The following is a 24,784-nucleotide window of genomic DNA, read 5'->3' as shown; positions in this document are numbered from 1 at the left end:
GTTCCCTCTCCACTCCAGATCTCCTCTCTCCTCTGCGTCGCAGCCCGACACCTTATTGCTCGTGAAGATCCCCCCCCATAGGTGAGAAGCAGAGACTTGAACTGGGGTCCTCACACACGATGAGATGTGCACTCTAGTGAGTGAACTTCCCCCTGGCCCCTTGGGTATTAATCTAATGAAATAACTGTTCTCTCTTTTTTGTGTTAATATTGGTTATAAAACCAGGGGGGGGGAAGTTTTTCATTAACCAAATGACTGGAGTGGCTTTGGAAAACTAGTGTTAAAGCTTTTCTATGCATCTTGCTTGGTCTTCAACACTGTTGTTAGCCTCTGGTAACTCTCTCAAGACTTTTATAAATTCACTTGAAGATATCGACTTTGGCATAATATTACTGCTTTAAAAAAAAAAAAAGAAGTGGTTTTCCAAAAACAGACCCACACAGGTATGCGGCCTCTCGTGTGTGATAAAAGCATTAAAAAAAAAAAAAAAAAAACACTCACTGGAGAAAAGAGAAGCCTCTTCTACAAACGGTATTGGGAAAAACTAGATAGCCACACATAGAAGAAAAAAACCTAGACTACCACTTAACATCATCCACTCAAAATAGTTTAGACTCAATGATGAAAAACTTTAAAAAAAAAAAAACTGTAAAATACACAGATGGAAACATAGGTGAAATACTTCAGGACCTTAACATCAAAGATGTATTCACAGACTCAGCTTCATTGGCAATGGAAACTGAAGAAGAAACAAAAAGCACCCCATCAGATTAGAAGGCTCCCACATGGGCAGAGGCAGGTGGTGGTGGTGCACCCAGTAGAGTTCACATGTTACCACGCTCAAGTACTCGGGCTCTAACCCCAGGACCCCACTTTCCCCAGAGGGGAAGCTTCATGAGAGGTAGAACAGTGTTACAGGTATCTCTCTCTGTCCCTCTCTCCTTCTCTCTCTCTCTCTCTCTCTCCCTTCTTCCTTCCCTCCCTCTTTTCCCCATTCTCATTCCCTCTCTGTTTGTCGCTTTCTCTGTCTGAAAAGAAAGGAAAAACAAAGATACTAGCTAACAGTATGTTCCACAATATAAAGAGGACTCTCAACACCAATAGAAAGAAAACGGAGGTGGGCGTTGTGTAACACAGTGGTTTAAGCACACGTGGTGCAAAGCGCAAGGACCAGTGTAAGGATCCTGGTTCAGGCCCCCAGCTCCCCACCCGCGTGCGGGGGAAGGGGGATTGTTTCACAAACAATAAAGCAGGTCTTCAGGTATCTGCCTTGCTCTCCCCTTTTCTGTCTTCCTCTCCTCTCTCAATTTCTCTCTGTCCTGTCCAACAGCAGTAGCAATAACAAACACTAACAAGGGTAAAAATGGGGAAAATGGCCTCCAGGCACTGAGCCCCAGCAATAACCCTAGAGGCAAAAAAAAAAAAAAGAGGAAAGAAAGCACTCAGACATATAGCCACACTGTGTGTATGTGCTTTACACCAGCTTTCCTCCTGTGTTTCATAAGAGGATTTTTTTTTTTGTCACCAAGGTCTTATCATTGAGGTTCAGTGCCTTCACAATAACTAGTATTCCTGGTGATATATAAATATATATATGTGTGTGTATGTATATATTAATTTTTCTTTCATTTTGATAGAGACAGAGAAATAGGAATGAGGAGGAGAGAGGAAAAAAGAGACAGCTACAACACTGCTCCACCACTTGTGAAGTGTCCCCCTCTGTAGTGGGGGCTTGACCCAGGTCCTCCTGTATGGTAACCTCCTATATGGTGTACTCTACTGGGAATGCTACCACCCAGCCCCTCATTTTTCTTTTGTTAAAAATATACATTTTTCAGGGGCCAGGTGATGGCATACATGGTTAAGCACAGGTTACCATGTGCAAGGATCCAGATTTGAGCCCTAGATCTCTACCTGCAGAAGGGACGCTTGACAAATGGTGAAGCAGGCCTGCAGGTGTCTGTCTTTATCTCTCCCTCTTTGTCTCTCCCTCCCTTCTCAGTTTCTCCCTGTCCTGTCAAAAAGAAAAAAAAAAAAAGAATGGCTTCTGACAGAAGTGATTTCATAGTGATGGCACTGAACCCCAGCCTGGTGGCAATTAAAATATATATATATATACACAGATATATAGATATATATTTTTTCACGAAACTGACCAGACAGTACACTGCTCAGCTTTGTCTCATGGTGTTGCTAGGGCTTGAACCTGGAGCCTCTGGGGCACCAGGCATACAAGTCAGGTGTGTATCTACTGCTGTGTATCTCCCAGGGAGATACCTATTGGGATAGATGAGTTTGGGGGTGGGGCAGAGGATGTCTTAGCTGAACTCAGGTGTTTAAAGTTGAGGCACAGTATCCTCAGATTCCTCTAGAGGACAGGGACTCCCCTTAAACTTCCTGCACAAGGCTTTTTGGCAAAACAGCAAAACTCATTTTACAGGAGGATAAAGTGCCTGTCAAGCAGGCTAGGAGAGCTGGCTAGTGGGGAGCTTCCAAGCAGCTGGCCCCGGGACACCGATGAATCCCTGCCCTGGGGACCCTGCAGGGACTGATATGGTGACCACCTCCTGTTTGTCTTGTGTCTTAGCAAAACCCAGTGGTGAGCAGACGGTCGAGATGGAGAAGGTGAAGTACTTGGTGCACCGGCTGTTCATGGCCATGCACTTGGAAGAGCTGCAGAAGAGGCAGGAGCGGCACCTGTTGGAGAGAATCAGCCACCTGAAGAGGCAGCTGTTGCCCTTGGAACAGGTGAGGAAACACCCTCGGTGAGCCTCCTATAGACGTGACCCCCACTCACCTCCTCCCTTCATCCTCTCAGGGGGCCCCTGAGGCTGGGACTGTCACCACTCTGTTATTTATACATTTATTTATTATTTATTCTAATAAGAGAGAGACTAGAGCCCTGCTCAGTTATGGCTGATGGTGTGCAGGTCTAATCAAAGCACCTGCTATTCAAACTCTTGGTGTTAACCCCCGAGGCTTAAAAGCCAATGCTCTTTGGCAAATTGATGTCACCCACATACCCAACTTTGGCAAACAAAAATATGTGTTTGTCTCAATTGATACCTTCTCTAAGTTTATGTGGGCTACAGCTCAGATGGGAGAAAGCTCAAAAAAGCTTATAAGCCATATGCTCTCCTGTTTTACTGTAATGGGTGTACATCTTCAACTTAAAACTGACAATAGGACTGCTTTTACCAGCAAATAATTTAAAGATTTTTGTTCCCTCTGGAACATTACTCATACTACAGACATTCCATATAATCCACAGGGACAAGGCATTGTCGAGAGGGCCCATAAATCCCTTAAGGCTCAATTAAATAAAGAGAAAGGGGAAATGTACCCCCAATATCCAGCTGGCAAAAGCCTTAACTACATTAAATCTCTTTAATATTTACAAAAACTCGGACCTACTTTCTATTATTCTTCATTGGCAAACACCACCCACCCTTCCAGCTATTAAGATCAAATGGAAAGACCCACTTGATAAAATTTGGAAAGGGCCTGACCCCCTTTGACCATGGGAAGGGGTTTCACATGCGTTTTTCCACAGAATTACTCCAAACTGGTCTGGGTTCCTGCCCGCCATGTCCGGCAATACCCACATGGTGGCGCCCGAACAGGGACCAGTAATGGTGGTGCTGGGGAATGAACAGGGGACCTCAGAGCCTCGGGCAGGACCATGGTGCTGTGTCCCCAGCCTTTTCTTCAGCCGAGGATGAGGACCATAGATCCCCCAATGGCTATAGCTGATGGCAGGTGGAACCTGATCCCAAACTCAGGAGGCTGCACTGGAGATTGGCCACCTCACTCTAGCCTGCCTGGTCCTCAGGCTGGGCCGTGATGTCTCTGGGAGCTGGGTTTGACCTGGGTCTCATACATGGCAACACCTCACACCATCTAAATGCGCTATTTCATCAACCCTAGAACCACATTTTAATTTTTTTTTTAACTTGATCTTTGCAGATTTATTTTTTAAATAATCAGAGAACCAGAGCATCCCTGTTTGAAGGTTCAACTCTTTATCCACTGTCCCAGTTCCCAGGTCACCTAACTTTTAATTTTCTATTATGATAGAGAAATAGGGGGGAGAGGGGGAAGAGGGAAAGATCAAGAAATACCTGCAGCCTTGCCTCACTACTCATGAAGCCTCGCCCCTTCAGGTGGAGACTAGGGACTTGAACCCAGATCCTTGTACCACCACCACCCAGCCCCCACTTAACTATACTATTAAAAGCTGGTAATGGGGAGTCAGGCGGTAGTGCAGTGGGTTAAGCGCACGTGCTGCGAAGCACAAGGACTGGCAAAAGTATCCCGGTTCGAGCCCCTGGCTCCCCACCTGCAAGGGAGTTGCTACACAGGCGGGCAGGTCTGCAGGTGTCTGTCTTTCTCTCCCCCTTCTGTCTTCCCCTCCTCTCTCCATTTCTCTCTGTTCTGTCTAACAACGACAACATCAATAACAACAATAACAACTACAACACTGAAAAACGACAAGGGCAACAAAAGGGAAAATAAATTTAAAAAAAAACAACTGGTAATGAACTGAATGGGTGCACTGAAATGTGAGAATGGAGATAACAGACCTAACAGAAAGCAAAGTCTCTCTCCCAGAGTCTCCCGGCTTCCCATAACCCCACATAACCTGAGGGTCCCTACAGGCTTCCTCTTCCTGCACACAGATATCAAACACATTGGACTTTGTTCCCCTTTTCAGAAATGGGTGCACAACTCTCCTCAGAGTTTCTGAAAAAATCTCCTGTTGGCACATGGAGAGCTTCTCTATTCCTGCTGCATTTCTATAGGGTTGTTGGAAAAGTCATGACATGTTTGTCTTTCTTTTCTTTATTATCTTTATTTATTAGATGGAAGTAGCCAGAAATCAGGAGGGAAAGGGGAGATAGAGATAGAGACAGAAAGATATAGATACCTGAATCCCTGCTTCACCACTCACAAAACTTCTCCCCCCACCCCTTGTAGGTAGGGACCCGGGGCTCGAACCAGGTGTGCCACCACCTGGCCCCCATGACATATGTTTTTCTATGCTTGCTGGAGATGGCAGTCAATAGAGGCCTGTCAGTGTGAATCTGTAAGATAGAATGTGCAGAGCAAAGGAGTCGGGCGGTAGTGCAGTGGGTTAAGTGCACATGGCACAAAGCAGAAGGACCAGCATAAGGATCCTGGTTTGAGCCCCCGGCTCCCCACCTGTAGGGGAGTCAGTAGGTGAAGTAGGTGAAGCGGTGAAGCAGGTCTGCAGGTGTCTATCTTTCTCTCTCCCTCTCTGTCTTCGCCTCTTCTCTCCATTTCTGTCTTATTCAACAACAATGACATCAATAACAACAATAACTACAATAATAAAAACAGCAAGGACAACAAATAGGAATAAATATACAAATATATATAAAGAATGTGCAGAGCCCCTGTCAGGTGAATGCCCAGAAGTAGAATTGCTGCTCCAGGGAGACAAGGCTTGTACCTTTAGTCGGGTTCTAGAGGATGACTTCTGAGGTCTGGACTGTGGTGTAGATAGTTGTGTGTTGTTGACAGTTGTTCCACAGGAGGTGGGATTCCCTTCTTCCTCCAACAAAAGATCAAGGAGAGACTAGAGCATACTCACTCACACATATGCTTTATCTGTTTCCTTGTTCCTTTTTTAATTTACAAATCAGACTTCTTGGAACAAGTGCATATGTGCATGGCTTTGCTTTTGTTCCATCCTGGGGCGGGTTTTATACTGCTGCCCTGCAAAACTTAAGTCATTTCCTCTCCATACCTCCCTCCCCCCCAGATGAAAGCTCGAATTGAAGCACGCTCCAAAGCCACCACCAGCGGACTCCTGTGGGCAGGGCTGGCACTGCTGTCGGTGCAGGGCGGGGCCCTGGCCTGGCTCACCTGGTGGGTGTACTCCTGGGACATCATGGAGCCGGTGACATACTTCATCACAGTTGCAAACTCCATGGTCTTCTTTGCATACTTTATAATCACTCGCCAGGTGAGTCCTTTCCCAGGAGAAAGCAAAGTTGAAACATGTTTAGCAAAGAAATCTGACCTAAGGATCCCAGTTTGAGCCCCCAGCTCCCCACCTGCAGGGCAGTCGCTTCACAGGCGGTGATGCAGGTTTGCAGGTGTCTATCTTTCTCTCCCCCTTTCTGTCTCCCCCTCCTCTCTCAATTTCCCTCTGTCCTGTCCAACAACAATAAGGGCAACAAAAATGGGGGGAAATGGCCTCCAGGAGTAGTGGGTTTGTAGTGCAGGCACCAAGCCCCAGAAATAACCCTGGAAGCAAAAAAAAAAAAAGTTCCTCTTGTGGGAAACACACCATTCTCTGTGCCCTCACCACACATCCAGTGGGCTTTGACCTGGAAATCACTTGGTGACTTTACCTTTACTTTGAAAGTCATTTTTGTCCAGAATGTCCGTGGTTTCTTCTGGTCCAGCATGCTGGCTTCCAGAGGGAGCAGCTCACCCCAGAGCAGACCAGACTAAATGCTTCTCTCATGTGTGTGCATGGGACCTTACACTTGCACTGGTGGGGACTGTGAATATTCTCTCATGAGAAACTACGTTTCTTGTGAGGGTATTTCTTTTACTAAAAACATGATTTTCTTCCCCCTCCTAAGAACTATACTTACTCGACGGTCCAGAGGCGGCAGTTTCTTCACTTCTTCCACAAGAAATCCAAGAAACAGCATTTTGATGTGGCACAGTACAACAAGCTAAAAGAAGATCTCGCTAAGGTAGCTTGTCACAAACACAGCATCTTACATCCACGTCTTGTTTAGGGGACTCAGAACTTGGTCTCAGGGAAATACTGAGTTGTAGAGGAAGTCATGATGTATTTTTCCTTTTTTTCTCTGCCTTTCTTTCTTTCTTTCTTTCTTTCTTTCTTTCTTTCTTTCTTTCTTTCTTTTGCCTCCAGGGTGATTGCTGGGATTTGGTGCCAGCACTACAAATGCACTGCTTCTAGTGGGCTTTTTTTTTTCAATTTTATTAGATAGGACAGAGCAATTGAGAGAGGAAGAGGAAGAGGAGATAGGGAGAGAGGCAGAGACATACCTGCAGACCTGCTTCACTGCTCCCTGCAAGTGGAAAGTGGAGGCTCAAAACTGGATCCTTGTGCTTTGCACTCTGTGTGCCTAACCAGGTGTACCAACCCCCGGCTCTCCTTTTCCTTTTTTTCTGCGTAAAGACAACATCACTACTTTCCTGACAACCCACTAAGCTGGCTGAATTTTGGTCCTGAATCAGAGCAAAACTTTATCTATGTTTTCCCTTTTGTTGCCCTTGTTGTTTTATATTGTTGTAATTGCTGTTACTGATGTCGTCGTTGTTGGATAGGACAGAGAGATATGGAGAGAGGAGGGGAAGACAGAGAGGAGGAGAGAAAGACAGACACCTGCAGACCTGCTTCACCGCCTGGGAAGCGACTCCCCTGCAGGTGGGGAGCCGGGGGCTCGAACCGGGATCCATATGCCAGTCTTTGCCCTTTGTGCCACATGAGTTTAACCCGCTGTGCTACTGCCTGACTCCCTAGAGCAGAACTTTGAAGTGGTTGTTTGTTCAGTGCAGAGGCATGCCTGCTACTCATTTCTCCTTCTTTGAATGCATGTGTAAGTGTCTTGACTGACTAAAACAGACAGATTTTATATGGAAAACTTTCATTTTACTAAATGAGTATTTTTTTATTTTTAAAACCCATCATCAAGATCAATTGTAGATGTGGGGGTATGTTTTAAATGACTCTTGAGGTAAAGTAGACTGCTGTTGAAAACTTTCACTTCATGAAGTACACTTGGAAAAAAAAAACATCAAGATTGATTGTGGCTTTGTAGCTGTCAGTGTTTTATGAAAGCGAACACCGAAGCCTCGGTCCCTGCCTGTAGGGTAAAGCTTTGCAAGTGGTGAAGCAGGGCTGCAGGTCTCTCTCTGTCTCTCTCTCCCTATTTCTTCCTTCCCTCTCAATTTCTGGCTGGCTGTCCAATAAATAAAGATCATTTAAGAAAAAAGGATTTTTTTTAGTGGTCCGGGAGGTGGCGCAGTGATAAAGCTTTGGACTCTCAAACATGAGGTTCTGAGTTCGGTCCCCGGCAGCACATGTGCCGGAGTGATGTCTGGTTCTTTCTCCTCCTGTCTTTCTCATAAATAAATAAAATCTTTAAAAAAAAAGAAAAAAGGAATTAAAAAATTTTTTCATTTATAAAAAGGAAACACTGACAAAAAAACAAAGGATAAGAGTGGTACAACTCCACACAATTCCCACCACCAGATCTCCATATCCCATCCCCTCCCTCCCCTGATAACTTTCCTGTTCTTTATCCCTCTGGGAGTATGGACCCAGGGTCATTGTGGGATGCAGAAGGTGGAAGGTCTGGCTTCTGTAATTGCTTCCCTGCTGAATATGGGCGTTGACAGGTCCATCCATACTCTCTTCCCTGATCCAGCTTTCTGGTCCTTTTTCCAGCCATGACATCATCTCCCCAGAAAAAAGGAATTTTAAGCTTTTTAACAGCAGATGGGAAGACAGTAACGTGGTTATGCAGGAGCCTTTCTCTATCCCCTCTCTCAATTTCCCTGTCCTAGCACATAAAAGAAAGAGGGAAAAAAGTGGGGGGATAGTGGGGGGAATATGGCCATCTGGAGCAGTGGATTCACAGTTCTGGCAGTGAACCTCAGCAATAACCCTGTTGGCAATAAAATAAAAAAGATCTATAGAAATTGAAATAGTTCAGCTGTTTGCCACTGGGACACTGCTTTGCGGAATCCCAGAGACAGTGACGGCTTCCACACTCTGATGACCCTTCTGTGTCCTCCCACCACAGGCTACGGATTCCCTCCGGAGGGTCCGCCACTCCCTCTCCCTCCAGGTGCTGACCAGGGAACTGGAGGACAAGAACTGAAGCCTCTGGCTCTCAAAGTAAGAGTTTGCCCCCTGACATCCAGGTTCTGCCCCTTGGGAACTGGAACTTTTTGAATCCTGTATTTCATTTGCTTTGTGCAGTTTTGATCTCGGTTTTATTAATTAAAAGAAAAAAATGCTTACTAAGCAAGAGGTATTCTTTGAGGCACTTAAGTGGAGTTGTTGGATTTGTGTGGCTTGCGCTTTAAGCTATAAAGAGCCTGGATGTGGGCTTCGGTGCTTAAGTGAGGATCTCATCCACTGGCCTGTCCTGCACACCCTGGAGGTGAGCCATTCAGTGAGTACTCTCATTCATTCATTCATTCATTCATTCATTCATTCATTCATTCATTCACTGCCCTTAGACTCATTGTGCAATGACTTACTGCTATTCTTTTTTTTCAATCTTTATTTATTTATTCCCTTTTGTTGCCCTTGTTTTATTGTTGTAGTTATTGTTGTTGATGTTGTCGTTGTTATATAGGATAGAGAGAAATGGAGAGAGGAGGGGAGGACAGAGAGGATGAGAGAAAGATAGACACCTGCAGACCTGCTTCCCCGCCTGTGAAGCGACTCCCCTGCAGGTGAGGAGCCGGGGGCTCGAACCAGGATCCATATGCCAGTTCTTGCACTTTGCACCACGTGCGCTTAACCCACTGCACTACCGCCCGACTCCCGCGACTTACTGCTATTCTTAAAGATTACTAGGTATGACTGTCTTTTGAAGAGCTTCCTCTTAGTACTTAAAGCCATGCAGATGTTTCATTCAAGCATCCAGGTACTCTTAATGAAATAATACATATTTTGGGGACTGGGAGATGGAGCATTCAGTTAAGTGCACATAGTACTAAGCACAAGGATCCAGGTTTGAGCCCCTGGTCCCCACCTTCAGGTGGGGGGGTGGGGGGTGGGGGGCAGTTCACAAACGGTGAAGCAGATCTGCAGGTGTCTTTCACTCTATCTATCTGTTCCTCCTCCCTCAATTTCTCCGTCCTATCCAATAAAATGGGGGATAAAAAATGGCCACCCCCAGCAGTGGATTAGTAGTGCAGGTGAGCCCAGTTAACTCTAGAAGAAAACAAAAATAGTTTTAATCCCATCAATAAGGAAATGGAGGCTGAAGAAGTGAACTTGCTCACAGCACAGATGTTATTCTACCTAAACAAGGATTCTATTAAGATGATGGCATTTAAGGAATGATGGGTTATCTATTTTTTTTCTAACTTAGTGCTTTTTCAGACACAACAGTGCTAAGTTCTCTTAGGTAATCATTGTATCATCTTTGCCTTGAGGGCCAATGTTCACTAGAAACCAAGGAGCTTCTTTTCAGTGAAGAGAAGCCAAAGCATTAATAACTCAGGCACATTTAATAACAGGGATCCCTTAAAGATTGATTGAGACCGGCATAATAGCTTGCTTGGTGTTATAGTCTATCAAATGATTTGTTTGGAATAATTTTATTTTCAATCTTTATTTATTGGTTAGAGACAACCAGAAATTGAGAGGGAAGGGGGTGATAGAGAGGGAAAGAGACAGAGAGACACCCGCAGCCCTGCTTCACCACTTACAAAGCTATCCCCCTGCAGGTGGGGACCAGGGGCTTGAACTTGGGTTCTGGGGCATTGGAATGTATACTCTCAACCAGGTGTGCCACCAACTGGCCCAATTTTATTTTACAAAGAGATTTTTTTTTTTTTAAATTAATCTTTTATTTACTGGATAGAGACAGCCAGAACTTGAGAGGAAGGGGGAGATAGAGAGACAAAGACCTACAGCCCTACTTCACCACTCATAAAGCTTCCCTTACAGACAGGGAGTGAGGGCTTGAACCTGTGTCCTTATGCTCGACCAGGTGTACCATCAACCGGCCCCTTTGGAATCATTTTATAGTGGAGCTAAGTTAACAGTCCTCAGGGGACAGACAGGCCTCAGCTGCCCTTTCAAACAAGGTATAATAAACCTTCCACCACACCACTAGTGTTTATTCAGTTATGTTTTGGTCACCATTGGGGCTTCACTGCTTAGAGCTGACATTTTCAGGTAGACACCCAGAGGGAAAGACACCAGCTTCCCTACTACGGTGTCTTCCCAGGTGTCTTTCCAGGTGAGCTCTCTCACCCTTTTCTCTATAGCATCTGAAGCAGAATGTGTCAGTGGGGGTTTTAAACAAGTACAAGACTGTCCTCAAAGCCACACCTTTAACCATACAGGTTATTAACAGAACATTCCTCCGAATCAGTCACCTTTCATAAGAATTGAAGTTCCGAGGCCAGGCAGTAGTGCACTCGGTTAAGCAAGCACACATAGTAAGTACTAAGAGCAAGGGCCCGGGTTCAAGCCCCTAGCTTCCCACCTACAGGGAAGACCTGCTTGTGCTAGGTAAAGTGGGTAAAGTGTGTACTCTAGGGGCTGGGCAGTAGGACACACGGTTAAGCGCACTTAGTACTAAGCACAAGGACCAGCACAAGGATCCAGGTTCAAGCCCCCGCTCCCCTCCTCCAGTGGGCCAGCTTCTTGAGAGGTGAGGCAGGTCTGCAAGTGTCTTGTCTTTCTCTCTCCCTCTTCCCCTCCCCTCTCAATTTCTCTGTCCTATCCAATAAAAAGGAAAAAATGACCGCCAGGAATAGTGGATTCATAGTGCCACCACCAAGCCCAGCAATTACCCTAGAGCTCTATTTGAAAAGTGGGCCAGGTGGTGACATACTAGTACAGTGTGGAAGGGCTTGAGTTCAAGCTTCTGATCCCCCACCTGCGGGGGGAGGGGGGGAAGCTTCACAAGTGGTGAAGCAGGACTGCAGGTATCTCTATCTTCCCCTCCCATTTCAGTTTCTCTGTTCTTTTATTGGATATAAAGTTAAATTTCTATAGAAAATATATGTTGATTAACTAGGGTTTATGTCTCCAAATAGACCACGTCTAGTATAAATTACAGAAATGAGTATGATTTCCAAATATTTTATTAAGGAAAATGTTGATTTTCAAGGTTTTTGAAACCATTATAAACATTTATAAAAAAAATTGCACAAAATGCAAGTTTAATCAGTCAGAGATCTAGAAGAACCTGTAGAAATCAAGTATTAAAAATGCCGTGGATTATTTTTTTACTGCTTTAAGTCAACTTTTTCAGACAGGGAAAGACAAAGCTTCCTTCAGTGTGGTGAAGACGGGGCTGGACATTGGGCCGTGAGCTGTTTTGCCAGCCCAATGCTGTGGCTTTTTATAGTAATTCCCTGAGGACAACTTTTCTTTTTAAAAAATATTTTTTATGTGGTGGCACACCTGGTATAAAGTGCACATAGTACTAAGTGCAAGGACTGATGCAAGCATCCAGGTTTGAGCCCCCAGCTCCCCAACTGCAGGGAGTCGCCTCACAAGTGGTGAAGCAGGTCTGCAGGTGCCTGTCTCTCTCTCCCCCCCCACACTATTTATCTACCTATCTCCCCTCTCAATTTCTCTCTGTCTTGTCCAATAAAATGGAAGAAATGGCTGTCAAGAGCAGTGGCTTTGTAGTGCTGGCACTAAGTCCAGTGATAACTCTGGAGGAAAAAAAATTTATTACTAGACAGAGATACAGAGAAATTGAGAAAGGACACCTGCAGCCTTCCCCTGCAGGTGGGGACCGGGGACATGAATCCAGGTCCTTGTGCACTGTACTGTAATCACTTAACCAGGTGCGCCACTGCCCGGCCCCATATCTTTTCTAAATCTCTAAAACCCTATACAGGATGAAGTTTTGTGGGGGTTTTGTTGTTGTTTTCCTCAAAGCAGTTGTCCTACAAGCTTCACAACCCTAGTGATCCTGCCTTCTCAAGGAGGAAAATGATCTTTGAAGATCCATAAGAGAAGATTGATCTTATTGCTTAAGACTTTGGAAAGAAATGCAGCTTCTTTGTTAGCATCGAGGCAAAACAGGGCACCTGCTTCTTCCCGATGGCGCTGAGGTCTTTGCAGAGGTCCACTCGGCGCTGAGACACCTTCCTGTTGACCAACGTGAGCAGCTCGGTGAACTCAAGGGAGGAGCCGTACCTGGCCAGCATCTCACACAGGTCCTGGATGTACCAAGACCCATGCACTGTTTCCCGGTGAGAATAGTACCCTGAGAGAGAGAGAAAGAGAGAGAGAGAGTTGGGTGGTGGCTGAGAAACACACCCTCCCAGCTCAAAATGGAGTAAGAACCAGCCAAGTGCCGCTGCTACGGTAACAGGACAGTTACATGTGGATTACAGGGCCACCTACAGTCACAGTGGAATAATTTTCCCAGGAGAAAGAACTAGATAGACAAGGACACAGAACATCTATACAGACTGAAAACAGATGAACTAGGTCATCAATAAACTTGAGAAAATCCCAGCAAACTGGTACATGGATGCACTGGGATGTTCATTTTACAACAAACACAACGTCAGATTATGTTGTCCTCTGAGACTCGAATGTCCGTTAAACACCAGTGGGTAAAGGCTAACTCTGTAATTTAATCATCCGAGATTACAGATTTGAAAGGAAACCTTGAAATGGCTAAACCACAGGAGCAAAAACTGGTGTGTCTAGCCAGGAACTTTTGAGAGATGTTAATTAGGAAGAAAGACCAAAACCGGGCCAAGGAGAAGGTCACTGGTAGCATAACAGACTCTCCTGTCTAACGCAACAGAGGACCCTGGGCCAGAGTTGAGCAGTGCTCTGGTTAAAAAAAAAAAAAAAAGGAAAATTTTATTTTCAGGGGTTGCTCCAGGTAACTGAACATACACCCAGACCCTGGGCATATGTGAAACTCCATGTACAGTGAAGCAGCCCTACGCCCATAAAGAGTGAAAGGCTGGGGCCAGGTGGAGAGGAAATAGAAAGGGAGAGAAACACCTACAGACATGCTTCACCACTCATGAAGCTTCCCCTCTGCAGGTGGAGAGCCAGGGGCTTGAACCTGGATCCTTGTGCATAGCAGCATGTGCGCTTAACCAGGTGTACCACCGCCCAGCCCCTTATTATCCTAGCACTTACTGTTTTTCAGCAAAGCTCTCCACAACTATCCCCACAGTACTTTCTCCCTATCCGCCCCCCCCTTCTTCTTCCTCCTGTTCCATCTCTTTCTTCTTCCTTCTTTTTCTTCCTGTGCTTGCACTATGAATCCACCTTTCTCAGCAGCCATTTCTCCCCTCCCCTGCTTTTATTTAATAGGGCTGACAGAAAAAGAGACCACCTTCAGGTAGGCTCAAACCCAGGGTCCTTGAGGCCCACTGGTAGTTGGAGGAATTGAACGGGCAGGTCTGTCTACAAGGTACTGGGCACTTATAGGCAGAGTTCACTTCCTTCTGCACTGAAGGTGGGGAGCCAGGGGCTTCCTCCTCTGCCAGGGAGACCCCACGCACCTTCAGCCACCGAGTAGCACATGAGGAAGTCGGCTCCCGCAGGCAGCGTGTACACAGAGGCTGCGTCCACCTCGGTGGTGTTGGCTTCTGGCATGCCTTTCTGATGATCCACCACATCCAGGGGAAGGACGGGCACGTCGTGCTGGGTCCCCCGACAGGCCTGCAAGATGAGAAAAGACCCCCTTGGATGAAGCTCCCTGCTTCCACCTCTGGGGCTTCTCATCTGCAGCAGCTGCAAAAGCCACAGGTCAGGGCTGGCCCAGAAGCTGCCAGGCTGGTGGCACCTGGGTTAAGTGCACACGTCTTCATGTAAGGGCCCAGGTTCAAGCCCCTGGTCCCCACCTACAGGGGGAAAAGCTTCATGAGCGGTGATGCTGGTGTCTCTCTCTCTCCTCACCTCTTGATTTCTGTCTCTGTTGAATCAGGGAACATGCTTCCAGAATGCCCAAGGGTCAGAACACCATCCCTGACCTGAGAAGACTAAGGATGTTCAAGTAAGGTCCCATCCTTTCCATTTCATGCAAAGGGGCAAAAGAGATCTCTACTTCAAGACCATGCTGGGCTGCAAATATAAGTGGAGGTGCTCCCTCACCCCCCAGCATCTCAAATGCACTTGCGATCTGGGTAAAGGGGGTGTCACCAGGGTGGGCCTGACCCAGTGGACTGGGGTCTCTAGGCAGGAACAAGGGCACCAACACTCAGAGGAAGGGCCCCGTTCAGCACCTCCACCCTGGCAGGGAGGTCTCGGCTGCAACCACTCTGCTGACACTGTAGCCTGGGGCTCCTGCTTCCAAAACCTCAAGAAAATATTCTGTTGTATGAACACTCCCATCCCCCTGCTCATGTGTGTAGGCTGGCAGCCCAGCAAGCTTCAGGCGGACTCTTTATGATCTCACTCAACCCAGCAATTCAGAAATGACTAAATGGTTCTAAACTTTCAAAGAGACAGAAGTCTCTTTCTGAAACTTTCATCCATTATCCAAAAGTAGGACATCCTTTTCAGAATGGTTTTGCAGGAAAATTTTTTCAAAACTGGGCAATGCTCCCAATAATTTCCAGGGCCAGGGAGATACCTCAGCATCAGAGCACAAAACTTGCCTGCTAGACAGACCCTAGAAGTCCCAGGTTCAATCCCCTGCATCACCACCACATGCGAGAGTTGAGCAATACTCTGGTCTCACCTAAAAACAAGTTTTTCCCAGAGAATTTAAGGACAGTAATATTCCCAGACCCCCATTCCAAGACCAGGTGATTTCAGAGAGAAACATTCTAGTGCCAGATAGCGGTGGAGACCTTGTCCCTGTTTGGCAGGAAGGAGACAGCACATTGCTTTAAGGCAAGGGTGTGAGGACACATGGCCTGAGAAATAATTAGGTCTGGTTCTGCCAAAACACTAACTGCAGGAGGGACATGAAAGTTCAATCATCTATGAGTGCACCCCCAGAAACTTTTTTTTTGCTTCCAGGGTTACGCTGGGGCTCAGTGTCTGCACTATAAACCCACTGCTCCTAGAGGCCACCCCACCCCCCATTTTTGTTGCCCTTGTTGTTACTGCTATTGTTGTTGGATAGGACAGAGAGAAATGGGGAAGATAGAGAGGAGAGAAAGACACCTGCAGACCTGCTTCACCGCTTGTGAAGCGACCTCCCTGCAGGTGGGGAGTCAGAGGACTCAAAGTGGGATCCTTAGGCCAGTCCTTGCACTTCATGCCATGTGCACTTAACCCTCTGGGCTACTGCTCAGCCCCCCCACAGCAACATTTTTTCTTTCTTTTTTTTATTTATTTTCCCTTTTTTTGCCCTTGTTGTTTTTTGTTGTTGTAGTTATTATTGATGTCGTCATTGTTAGCTAGGACAGACAGAAATGGAGAGAGGAGGGGAAGACAGGGGAGAGAGAAAGATAGACACCTGAAGCCCTGCTTCACCACCTGTGAAGTGACTCCCCTGCAGGTGGGGAGCCGGGGGCTCGAACCGGGATCCCTCCGCCGGTCCTTGCACTTTGCGCCATGTGTGCTTAACCCGCTGCGCTACCGCCTGACTCCCCACAGCAACATTTTTAAGTTGGTAATTTTGTATAGTCCATAATCAGCAGAACAAAGATTCCCCACCCCTGGTTTAAGAGGCCCAGTGAACAGATGAGTTGAGCCCACCCTTTCCCACGCACCTCCAGTATCCCCGTGCCCCTGCTCGTACCACACCCAAGCTACCCAGCTCCCCTCAGTCAGCACACATCTTCTCCTCCTGACACCCAGCTGAGCCCAGGCCATGATCTCAGGAGCTACGCAAGTTTGAACCACAGTCAGACACTCTGAAAGCCTGTTCTTCCAGTGAGAAGGCACTGCCACTACTCAGAACTCATTAACTAGGGTGCAGAAACAGCCTTTCCAGCTACTGCAGGAGCTCCTTCCTCAGTTGTCTCGAGATAATCTGATGCACAAGGCCACGGACTTTGCCATTCTCCCATCCCCACCCCTACCTGGATGATGAATATCTTGGGTTTTCCAACCAGGCTCTGACACTTGTCTCCTTTGAACAAGCTTGTCAGCATGGGGATTTCAATCTTGGCATCGTAGGCATAAACATGGTTGCCTTCACCGTGGCTCAGGAAGACGCACAGGAAGCAGTCAGCATCCACGTGGCTAGAGGCTGACACTAGAAAAGTCACACAGAAATGGAAGGGAAACGCTTGTTATCGACAGAGATAACAACATGGTGGTGCAGTGGACAAAGAGCTGGACTCTCAAGCATGAGATCCTGAGTTGGATCCCCTGAATCTCCATGCCATGTGCCAGAGTAATGCTCTCTTTCTTCTATCCTTAAAACAGTAACAGTGGGTCCAACTGACTGATGTTACAGGGACTGGGAAATAGCTCATCCAGGAGAGTGCCAGCCTCACCATGCAGAGCCCTCCCCACTCAAATGCCTCCTGTCCTTCACCTCTTAAAAAAAGGATGAGGGGGAGTCGGTTGGTTGCGCAGCAGGTTAAGCGCAGGTGGCGCAAAGCACAAGGACCGGCGTAAGGATCCCGGTGCGAGCCCCCGGCTCCCCACCTGCAGGGGAGTCGCTTCACAGGTGGTGAAGCAAGTCTGCAGGTGTCTGTCTTTCTCTCCCCCTCTCTGTCTTCCCCTCCTCTCTCCATTTCTCTCTGTCCTATCCAACAATGACGACAATAATAATAACTACTACAAGAAAACAACTAGGGCAACAAAAGGGAATAAATAACTAAATAAATACTTTTTAAAAAAAGGATGAGGGAGCCAGGCAGTGGCACACCTGGTTAAACGCACACATTACAATGTGCAAGGACACGGGTTCAAGCCCTTGGTCCCCACCTGCAGGGGGGAAGCTTCATAAGTGGTGAAGCAGGACTGCAGGTGTCTCTCTCTCCCTATCTCCCCCTCCCTTTTCAATATGTCTCTATCCAATAATAATTAAAAAAAAAAAAAGATGAAAACCTGACCCAGGGAGGCCCTCAGCATGGTATATTAGGCCTTGCGTTCAATCCCCAGCACCAAAGGGGGACATCATGGATGGAGGAATGCTGCTTTGATCTTGGACACATCCTGCTCACACAAAAAAAGGACTGCCAGATTGTGGGGACTTCCCCAACCCCCACTTCCAGATCAAGTCTGTCTGGCCATAAGTGTCAATCTGAGCCAGCAAAGACACTGTGTTTAAGCCACATGGTGATCCATACAAATCTGGGGCTGCATCCACCATACCCTTTTTCTGGGGACATACAACTGCACTTTCAACTCTGCCTTTAGATTCATATCTTAGTCAAAGGTGACTTGTGCATCCATTTCTAAATATAGCCTGTGACTGTTCCCACCAGCCCTGCTACTTTGCAAGGGGCAGAAGATAATGCCTTCAGGAAAATGGAAGCCACTCACCCTCATGAATTTTGAGCAGTATTGCCTCTGCTCTGAGGTCATCGAAGCATTTTACCTCAAAGCCCAGATCTGCCAGCCTGCAGGTAAAGCACAGCATGGGTTAGGACCTGTGTTTAGTGGCCTGAATGAAGTCCCCACCCCATTTAAGGCTGGGCACACCTCCAACTTCTCAGGGAAATCTACATTCATCCTGACAGGAAGTGACTTCTGGGGGCGGGGCCAGAGAGGGACAAAAAAAACCAAGAATGATGAACCACAGTTCCTAGAAGAATTTTTCAAACTGACTCCTGTCAGAGCATCACGGAGGGCGGCGCGATTACGTTTCTAATTACGCATTACAAATAAGGCCTGGGGGCGGGGGATAGCAGAGTAGTTCTGCAGAAAAGACTTTCATGTCTGAGACTTCAAAGTCCCAGTTCAACTCCAAGCACCACCATACAGAGCTGGGGATATATCCCAAGGAATCCAACACATCCATCCAAAGGGATCTGTGTATGCCTATGTTTACATCAACACAAATTGTAATAGCCAAAACCTGAAAGCAACCAGGTGTCCAACAACAGATGAGTGGCTGAGAAAGTGGTGGTTTTTGAAGTACACAATGGAATCCTGCTCAGCTGTTAAAAATGGTGAAGTCACCTTCTTCACCTCCTCTTGGATGGAGCTTGAAGGAATCATGTGAAGTGAGATCAGCCAGAAAGAGGAGGATGAAGATGGGATGATCTTACTCGTGGACATAATTTGAGAAAGAACAGAAAGGGGAAACACAGAGTTAAACTTGGACTGGGTTTGGTGTGTTGCGCCAAAGTAAAGGATTCTGGTGGGGGGAGAAGACGGGAGATTTTTCAAGTCCTGGTGCCTGGTGGCAGAGGAGGACCTAGGCTGGGTGAGAGTGTTTTTGCAGACATGGTGAGATGAGAAATTATACCCATTTGTGAGTACCCCCTCACCCCCCATAAAAAGGAAGGGGATGGTACAAATAAGACCTGTGAACAGTTTTTGCAACTGGTTAGGAAGAAAACTCAGTGTTCCCAGAAGACCGAGCATGGGTGAGACTCTCGTGCCTTCACTCCATCAGAGGAGACAAGCCGTGACACACAGCCCGGGGGCCGCTGGTCCTGCTCTTCACTGGGACAGACAGGCAGGCTACCTGCGCTGAAGGTTGTCTCTGTCTGCACTGGTGCCGCGCCTGTCAGGCAGGGTCAGCTGCCAGAAGAACCTCTCATGATTGAAGATCAGAGCCACCCCTCGCCTCTTGTGGTCCATTTTGTATTTTTCTTCTGGGTCGAACATTTCTCTGTCAACGACAAGCGTAGAACACGGTCACTTGCAGCCAAAGTCAGGGGCAGCTCCCAAGCCCAAGAGCCCAAGGTCACTGAGCAGACAGAGGTCAGACCAGGTGTAAGCAGGAGAGCTGAGCTTCCTCATGATCACGTGGGCAGAGAAAATGTTGGGACATTGGTGCCCAGCACCCGCTCTGTACCTCCGTAGCCCAGCGGCTTGAATGAAGTCCCCACCCCATCCCTTTCCTGATTTTTTTTTTTTTTGCCTCCAGGGTTATTGCTGAGGCTTGGTGCAGGCACTACAAATCCACTGCACCTGATGGCCATTTTTTGCATTTTATTGGATAGGACAGAGAGAAACAGAGAGGAGGGGGGAGACAAAGAGGGAGAGAGATGCATCCGTCCTGTAGGTGGGGAGCAGGGGACTTCAACTGGGATCCTTGCAAATGTCCTTGTGATTAGCTGGACATGCCACCACTGAGCCCCCTTCCCAATTTCATTTCTATAGGATGGTGACGGGCACCCCAGAAAACTCATGTTTACCTTTTATAGAAGGCATCTGTTTCTGTCATGTTCTGTTCCATACCTATTAAAAAAAAATAGTTGGCTTTGGTTAATGTCTTCTCGAGCTTATGGAAAAAAACACAGCAAGAACTCTTACCACTTCTCTTCTGCCTCTGGGATAGTTTTAAAACTCCCCGAGAAGTAGGGAAATTATGGTTATGCAAAGAGACTTCCATGCCCGAGGCTCTAAAGTTGCAGGTTCAATCCCCTGTACCACCATAAGCCACAGCTGAGTAGAGCTCACGTAAAATAAGTAAATAAAAATAAATCTGTGAGCATGTAAACAAGGATAGTGAAGGAAACTACTTTATCAGGACAAAGGAATCAGGAGTCAACAGTTCTGTTGTCTCTCCCCACACTGTTCCCCTGCCAGACAGCCAGGAATCTCATGGAAGACAGTGTTGAGCTGTTCATGCCAAAAACAGCCTAGAAGGACATTGTTTCAACATGATCATTCTAAGAAGACTGGCAGTGGTGTACAGAATATGATGAGCAAGGATCCTGGTTTGAGCCCCTGGCTCCCCACCTGCAGGAGCTGTTGTTTCGAAAGCAAGTGGTGAAGCAGGTCTGCAGGTGTCTGTCTTTCTCTCCCCCTCTCTGTCTTCCCCTCCTCTCTCCATGTCTTTCTGTTCTATCCAACAACGATGACATCAATAACTACAACAATAAAACAAGGGCAACAAAAGGGAATAAATTAATTAATTAAAAAAAAGAAACTAACAGAAGAGATCCAAAAGGCCAAGAAACACATGAAAAAAATGCTCCAAGTCTCTGATTGTCAGAGAAATGCAAATCAAGACAACAATGAGATAACACTTCACTCCTGTGAGAATGTCAGACATCAGAAAAGGTAACAGCAGCAAATGCTGGAGAGGGTGTGGGATCAAAGGAACCCTCCTACACTGCTGGTGGGAATGTAGATTGGTCCAACCTCTGTGGAGAACAGTCTGGAGAACTCTCAGAAGGCTAGAAATGGACCTACCCTATGACCCTGCAATTCCTCTCCTGGGGATAGATCCTAAAGAACCCAACACACCCATCCAAAAAGATCTGTGTACACATATGTTCTTAGCAGCACAATTTGCAGCAAAAACCTGGAAGCAACCCAGATGTCCAACAACAGATGAGTGGCTGAGCAAGTTGTGGTCTATATACACAATGGAATACTACTCAGCTGTAAAAAAAGGTGACTTCACCGTTTTCAGCCGATCTTAGATGGACCTTGAAAAAAATCATGTTGAGTGAAACAGAATGATAAATATGGGATGATCTCACTCTCAGGCAGAAGTTGGAAAACAAGATCAGAAAAGAAAACACAAGTAGAACCTGAAATGGAACTGGCGTATCCCACCAAAGTAAAAGACTCTGGGGTGGGTGGGTGGGGAGAATACAGGCCCAAGAAGGAATCAGAGGACCTAGTGGGGGTTGTATTGTTATATGGGAAACTGGGGAATGTTATGCATGTACAAACTATTGTACTTACTGTTGAATGTAAAACATTAATTCCCCAATTAATAAAATAAGTAAAAGTTAAAATAAAAAAATGTAAGTTACTGTTTATACTATATATATACACATATACGTGTGTGTGTGTGTGTGAATGAATGAGACGGAATCATGTTTTTCTTTATATAGAAGTTTGGTTCATGCTATGAGAAACATCCAGAAGTGAAAAATTGTTCCCTCTCTCCCTTTCTGTCTGACTGAAAAGCAACATGGAACTGAAGTCACATATGTGCCATGCTCTCAGTCTTTACAAAAAACACAAAACACGACGGACATTCAGCGAGCTACAAAAATGGCAGCCTCCGTTAATAACAATTCAGTATGCTTCCTGTATCAGTGCAAATAATATAATTGCTCAAAAGACAGCACTTTCAGTCTGCTCCACCCATTTCAGGTATGTAAAAGATCTAAATGGTCAGTCAAGATATGGATGGAAATTTTCTGCTGTCTGCATGGTTCGCAGAATCAAGTGGAAAAGTAGTTCTCTAGCGGGACTAGTACATCTTAACATCCAAAGATTTGTCAAAACTGCACTCAGAGATAAAATATAATTATTTTGGCAGAAATGTGCTGGTGGTCACTCTGCTGAAACGTGGCCGTCGGCTCTAATTTCTGCCACTTCCTCTGGCTGCTCATTCCTTCTGTGACTAATTCTGTGGCTGACAGCAGTCCTGGTGATACACCTACAAGGGGAGATGCACAGACCCAGTTCCTACTACAGCTTCATGTCCTCCCTGTCACTCAGCCCCAAGCAAGTAAGGAGACACACTGCATTATTTAGGGAACCTGGAAATTCCTTCACTGTTCTCTTTCCACAAGTCAAAAGCATGCCAGAGAACTCTTTTCTCCTGGAAGGGATCACTGAATTTATTAGCTAGAATTTTCAGAGTAATCATGGGTCAGTTACACTCCCACCCCGGGAGGCGCGGACACCCAGCGCCCAGCGAGAGCTCCAGCGCTTTGTCTAGAAGTTTCTCTGCTAAGCAGCCGGGGGATGGGGGACGTCGAGCTGTTCTTGGTTGAGCACAGCAATCTCCACGCTCATGCCATAGTACCGTGGCATTAAAGACGAAGGGCTGGGGATATACACTTGCATGCAACAGGTCCCGGGTTCGATTCTCCAGCACCACCAACGGCCAGAACTGAGCAGCAAGCTGATCGAAAGTGAAATAAAATAGGGAGAAGGGGTTGTCTCCTGGCTGCTGGAGACCCTGGTGGCTGCACCCACCCCCGCACCCCCAGGGAGTGGCTCTATCTATCTCCAGGGTAGAGGGGACCCTGCTCGGCCCCCCCCCCCGCCTTTCCCGGGGACCCCAGATGCGCCTGGTCTCCCCAACTTCGCTCGGCGCCCTGGGCCCATCAGGAGGCGGCGGCGAGCCCCCCGCGGGCTGAGCTGCTCCCCACAGCCGAGCGTCCCCCACCCTCCCCGGGCGCCGCTCACCAGCCCTCGTAGCCCCGGCTCCGAGCTCCCCGCGGCTGCTTCCTGAAGACGGGGTCGCAGCCTCCGCCCCTTGCTCCTCCCTCCTGCCCAGGGCTCAGCCGGGAGACGCGGCCCGGCCCCGGGAGAGCGCCCCTCCCCGGGGGCGCCTGCAGAGGGCGCGCTGGAGGCTGGTGACCCTGGAGCTTTGTTTTATTGTCTGGAGACAGCGAAATCCAGAGGGAAAATGGGAGAGCCAGAGAGGGGTTAACAGAGGTACCTGCAGACCAGCTTCACTACTCCTGAAGCTTTCCCCCTGCAGGTGGGGATCAGGGGCTTGAACCCAGGTCTTAGGGCACCACCTGGCCCTGACACTGTATCTTAAATGCCCTTGGTGTGAGGGGTCCAGGCCAAGCAGGGGTTGGGAGAGAGGGTGCTGGCAAGCCTGACCTTTTTTATTTTTCCCCTTTGGTATTGTCTTTATTTATTGGATAGAGACAGCCAGAAATCGAGAGGAAAAAGTGTGATATAGAGTTAGAGAGACAGAAACAGAGACATCTGCAACACTAGTTCACCACTCACAAAGTTTTCCCCCTGCAGGCGGGGACTAGGGGGCGACAAGCCAGGTCTTCAGAGTCTTTGAAAGGTCCCCTGATAAGACAAATAAAAGCCTGAGAAACGAATTCCCACCTCCCCACTCCAGCTACAAGGATTGACTCACAAACGGGCAGATCTGAACAAAAATCACCTACTCCACTGAACAGTTCCGCTTCCTTGGAAACAACTGGCTCCAGAAATAAGTGAGGGTGAGGGAGAAACAGACATGGTTCAGTGTGTAATTGAGAATGCCTCTGCTTCTGTAAGCAGGCTTCCGGCTAAACCGAAGATCCCCCCTTGATAAGTGGCCAGGCTACTTTATGGCTTTTGTATTTCCTGCTTTCTGTTTTCCACTGTAGATTTAGAATCACCACCCTGAGAATCTGCAGATAAATACCTAGGTGCCTATCATTGCGGGGTCTCAGTGGGTAGAGCATGAGCTCGCTTGCTAAGACCAGCTCTGCAAATACAGGTGTTCTCCTAACCTCTGAGCTCCACTGGGTTCCTGCTGGCCTGTCATTTCTACAAAAACCTCAGGATTTGGGAGCGGAAACCTGCAGAAATTCCTCACCAGGCGCGCAAGACCAGTGCTCCTGTCTCTGGAAGCTGCCCTAGCAGGCTTCATCTGCCCCCCCCCCCCCCACCTTGGGTCCCGTTGAGCACCTACAGTGGCTGCTAATTAGTGCACATTGACGAGAGGGTGACCTCATGCTCCGCAGCCCGTCGGGGCCTTGGCATTGTCAGGGCACCAACGTGGAAAAACAACAAGACTCTACTAAGGCACTCAAGTAGGATAATGAGGCAGCATGTGAGAGACTCTTACAAGTATCCCCAGGTAAGATCTGAATGGCTTTTTCTCCCACGTGGGCTGGTGATTCTGACCTCTTAAGGGAAATCAATAGAGAAGGGTTTTTACTGTGTCCTTGACATTCTGTGTTCACTGCAGGCACCAAATGCTTCAGAAACGGCTCTCTGTACAACTTATTTTGCAGCTAAGATGCCAACTCCCAGCATCACTCACCTTCCCTTGGGCTCGCAGCCACTGAGTGACCTAAGTGATGCAAGTGCAACAGGCCGGAGACAGCTGGCCTCTCACTTTGATTACTGCTCACAGACCTCTGGTTTCATGCCCTGGTTCAGAGCAGATGGGAGGTGCTCTGTAAATATTTAGTCATCCTGAGATTAAGCGTTCAGCACTTGAACTCTGCACTTTCTCCAGTTTGGAGTTATCTGGCTAGCAGGACTTCCTGTCCTTTTACCTAACTTTTA

At 47.2% G+C, this 24,784-nt stretch overlaps 2 protein-coding genes across 4 annotated transcripts in view; one reads left to right on the top strand and one right to left on the bottom strand.

Annotated features, from left to right (window-relative positions):
* MCUB (mitochondrial calcium uniporter dominant negative subunit beta) overlaps positions 1-9,040 on the top strand; it is a 43,957-nt gene extending 34,917 nt beyond the window's left edge. Inside the window, exons 5-8 of the mRNA XM_060186288.1 lie at positions 2,588-2,748; positions 5,786-5,989; positions 6,618-6,734; positions 8,817-9,040. Coding sequence (XP_060042271.1) covers positions 2,588-2,748; positions 5,786-5,989; positions 6,618-6,734; positions 8,817-8,894 — 560 coding nt within the window. The 3' untranslated portion in view covers positions 8,895-9,040. The remainder of the gene's footprint in view (positions 1-2,587; positions 2,749-5,785; positions 5,990-6,617; positions 6,735-8,816) is intronic.
* Positions 9,041-11,832: 2,792 nt separating this feature from the next.
* Positions 11,833-23,055, bottom strand: CASP6 (caspase 6). 3 transcript variants are annotated; one of them, XM_060186290.1, is made up of 8 exons: positions 22,943-23,055; positions 22,557-22,655; positions 19,975-20,017; positions 19,299-19,445; positions 18,149-18,225; positions 16,732-16,907; positions 14,257-14,416; positions 11,833-12,989 (listed from the first exon to the last, which is right to left on the bottom strand). In XM_060186290.1, the coding sequence occupies exons 3-8, from the start codon at positions 20,013-20,015 to the stop codon at positions 12,754-12,756; spliced, it is 837 nt and encodes a 278-aa protein (XP_060042273.1). In that variant the 5' UTR covers positions 20,016-20,017; positions 22,557-22,655; positions 22,943-23,055; the 3' UTR covers positions 11,833-12,753. The 3 variants fall into 3 exon arrangements, with proteins under 3 accessions (XP_060042273.1, XP_007534552.2, XP_060042272.1); XM_007534490.3 differs by lacking the exon at positions 22,557-22,655 and having other exon boundaries at positions 22,943-23,019; XM_060186289.1 differs by lacking the exons at positions 22,557-22,655; positions 22,943-23,055 and adding an exon at positions 20,522-20,652.
* Between the last annotated feature and the right edge of the window lie 1,729 nt (positions 23,056-24,784).

This window comes from Erinaceus europaeus, chromosome 2, assembly GCF_950295315.1.
Source record: "Erinaceus europaeus chromosome 2, mEriEur2.1, whole genome shotgun sequence".
NCBI classification, from domain to species: Eukaryota; Metazoa; Chordata; class Mammalia; order Eulipotyphla; family Erinaceidae; genus Erinaceus; species Erinaceus europaeus.
Note: the sequence above shows the minus strand (reverse complement) of the source record. Positions and strands in the feature narration are given on the sequence as shown.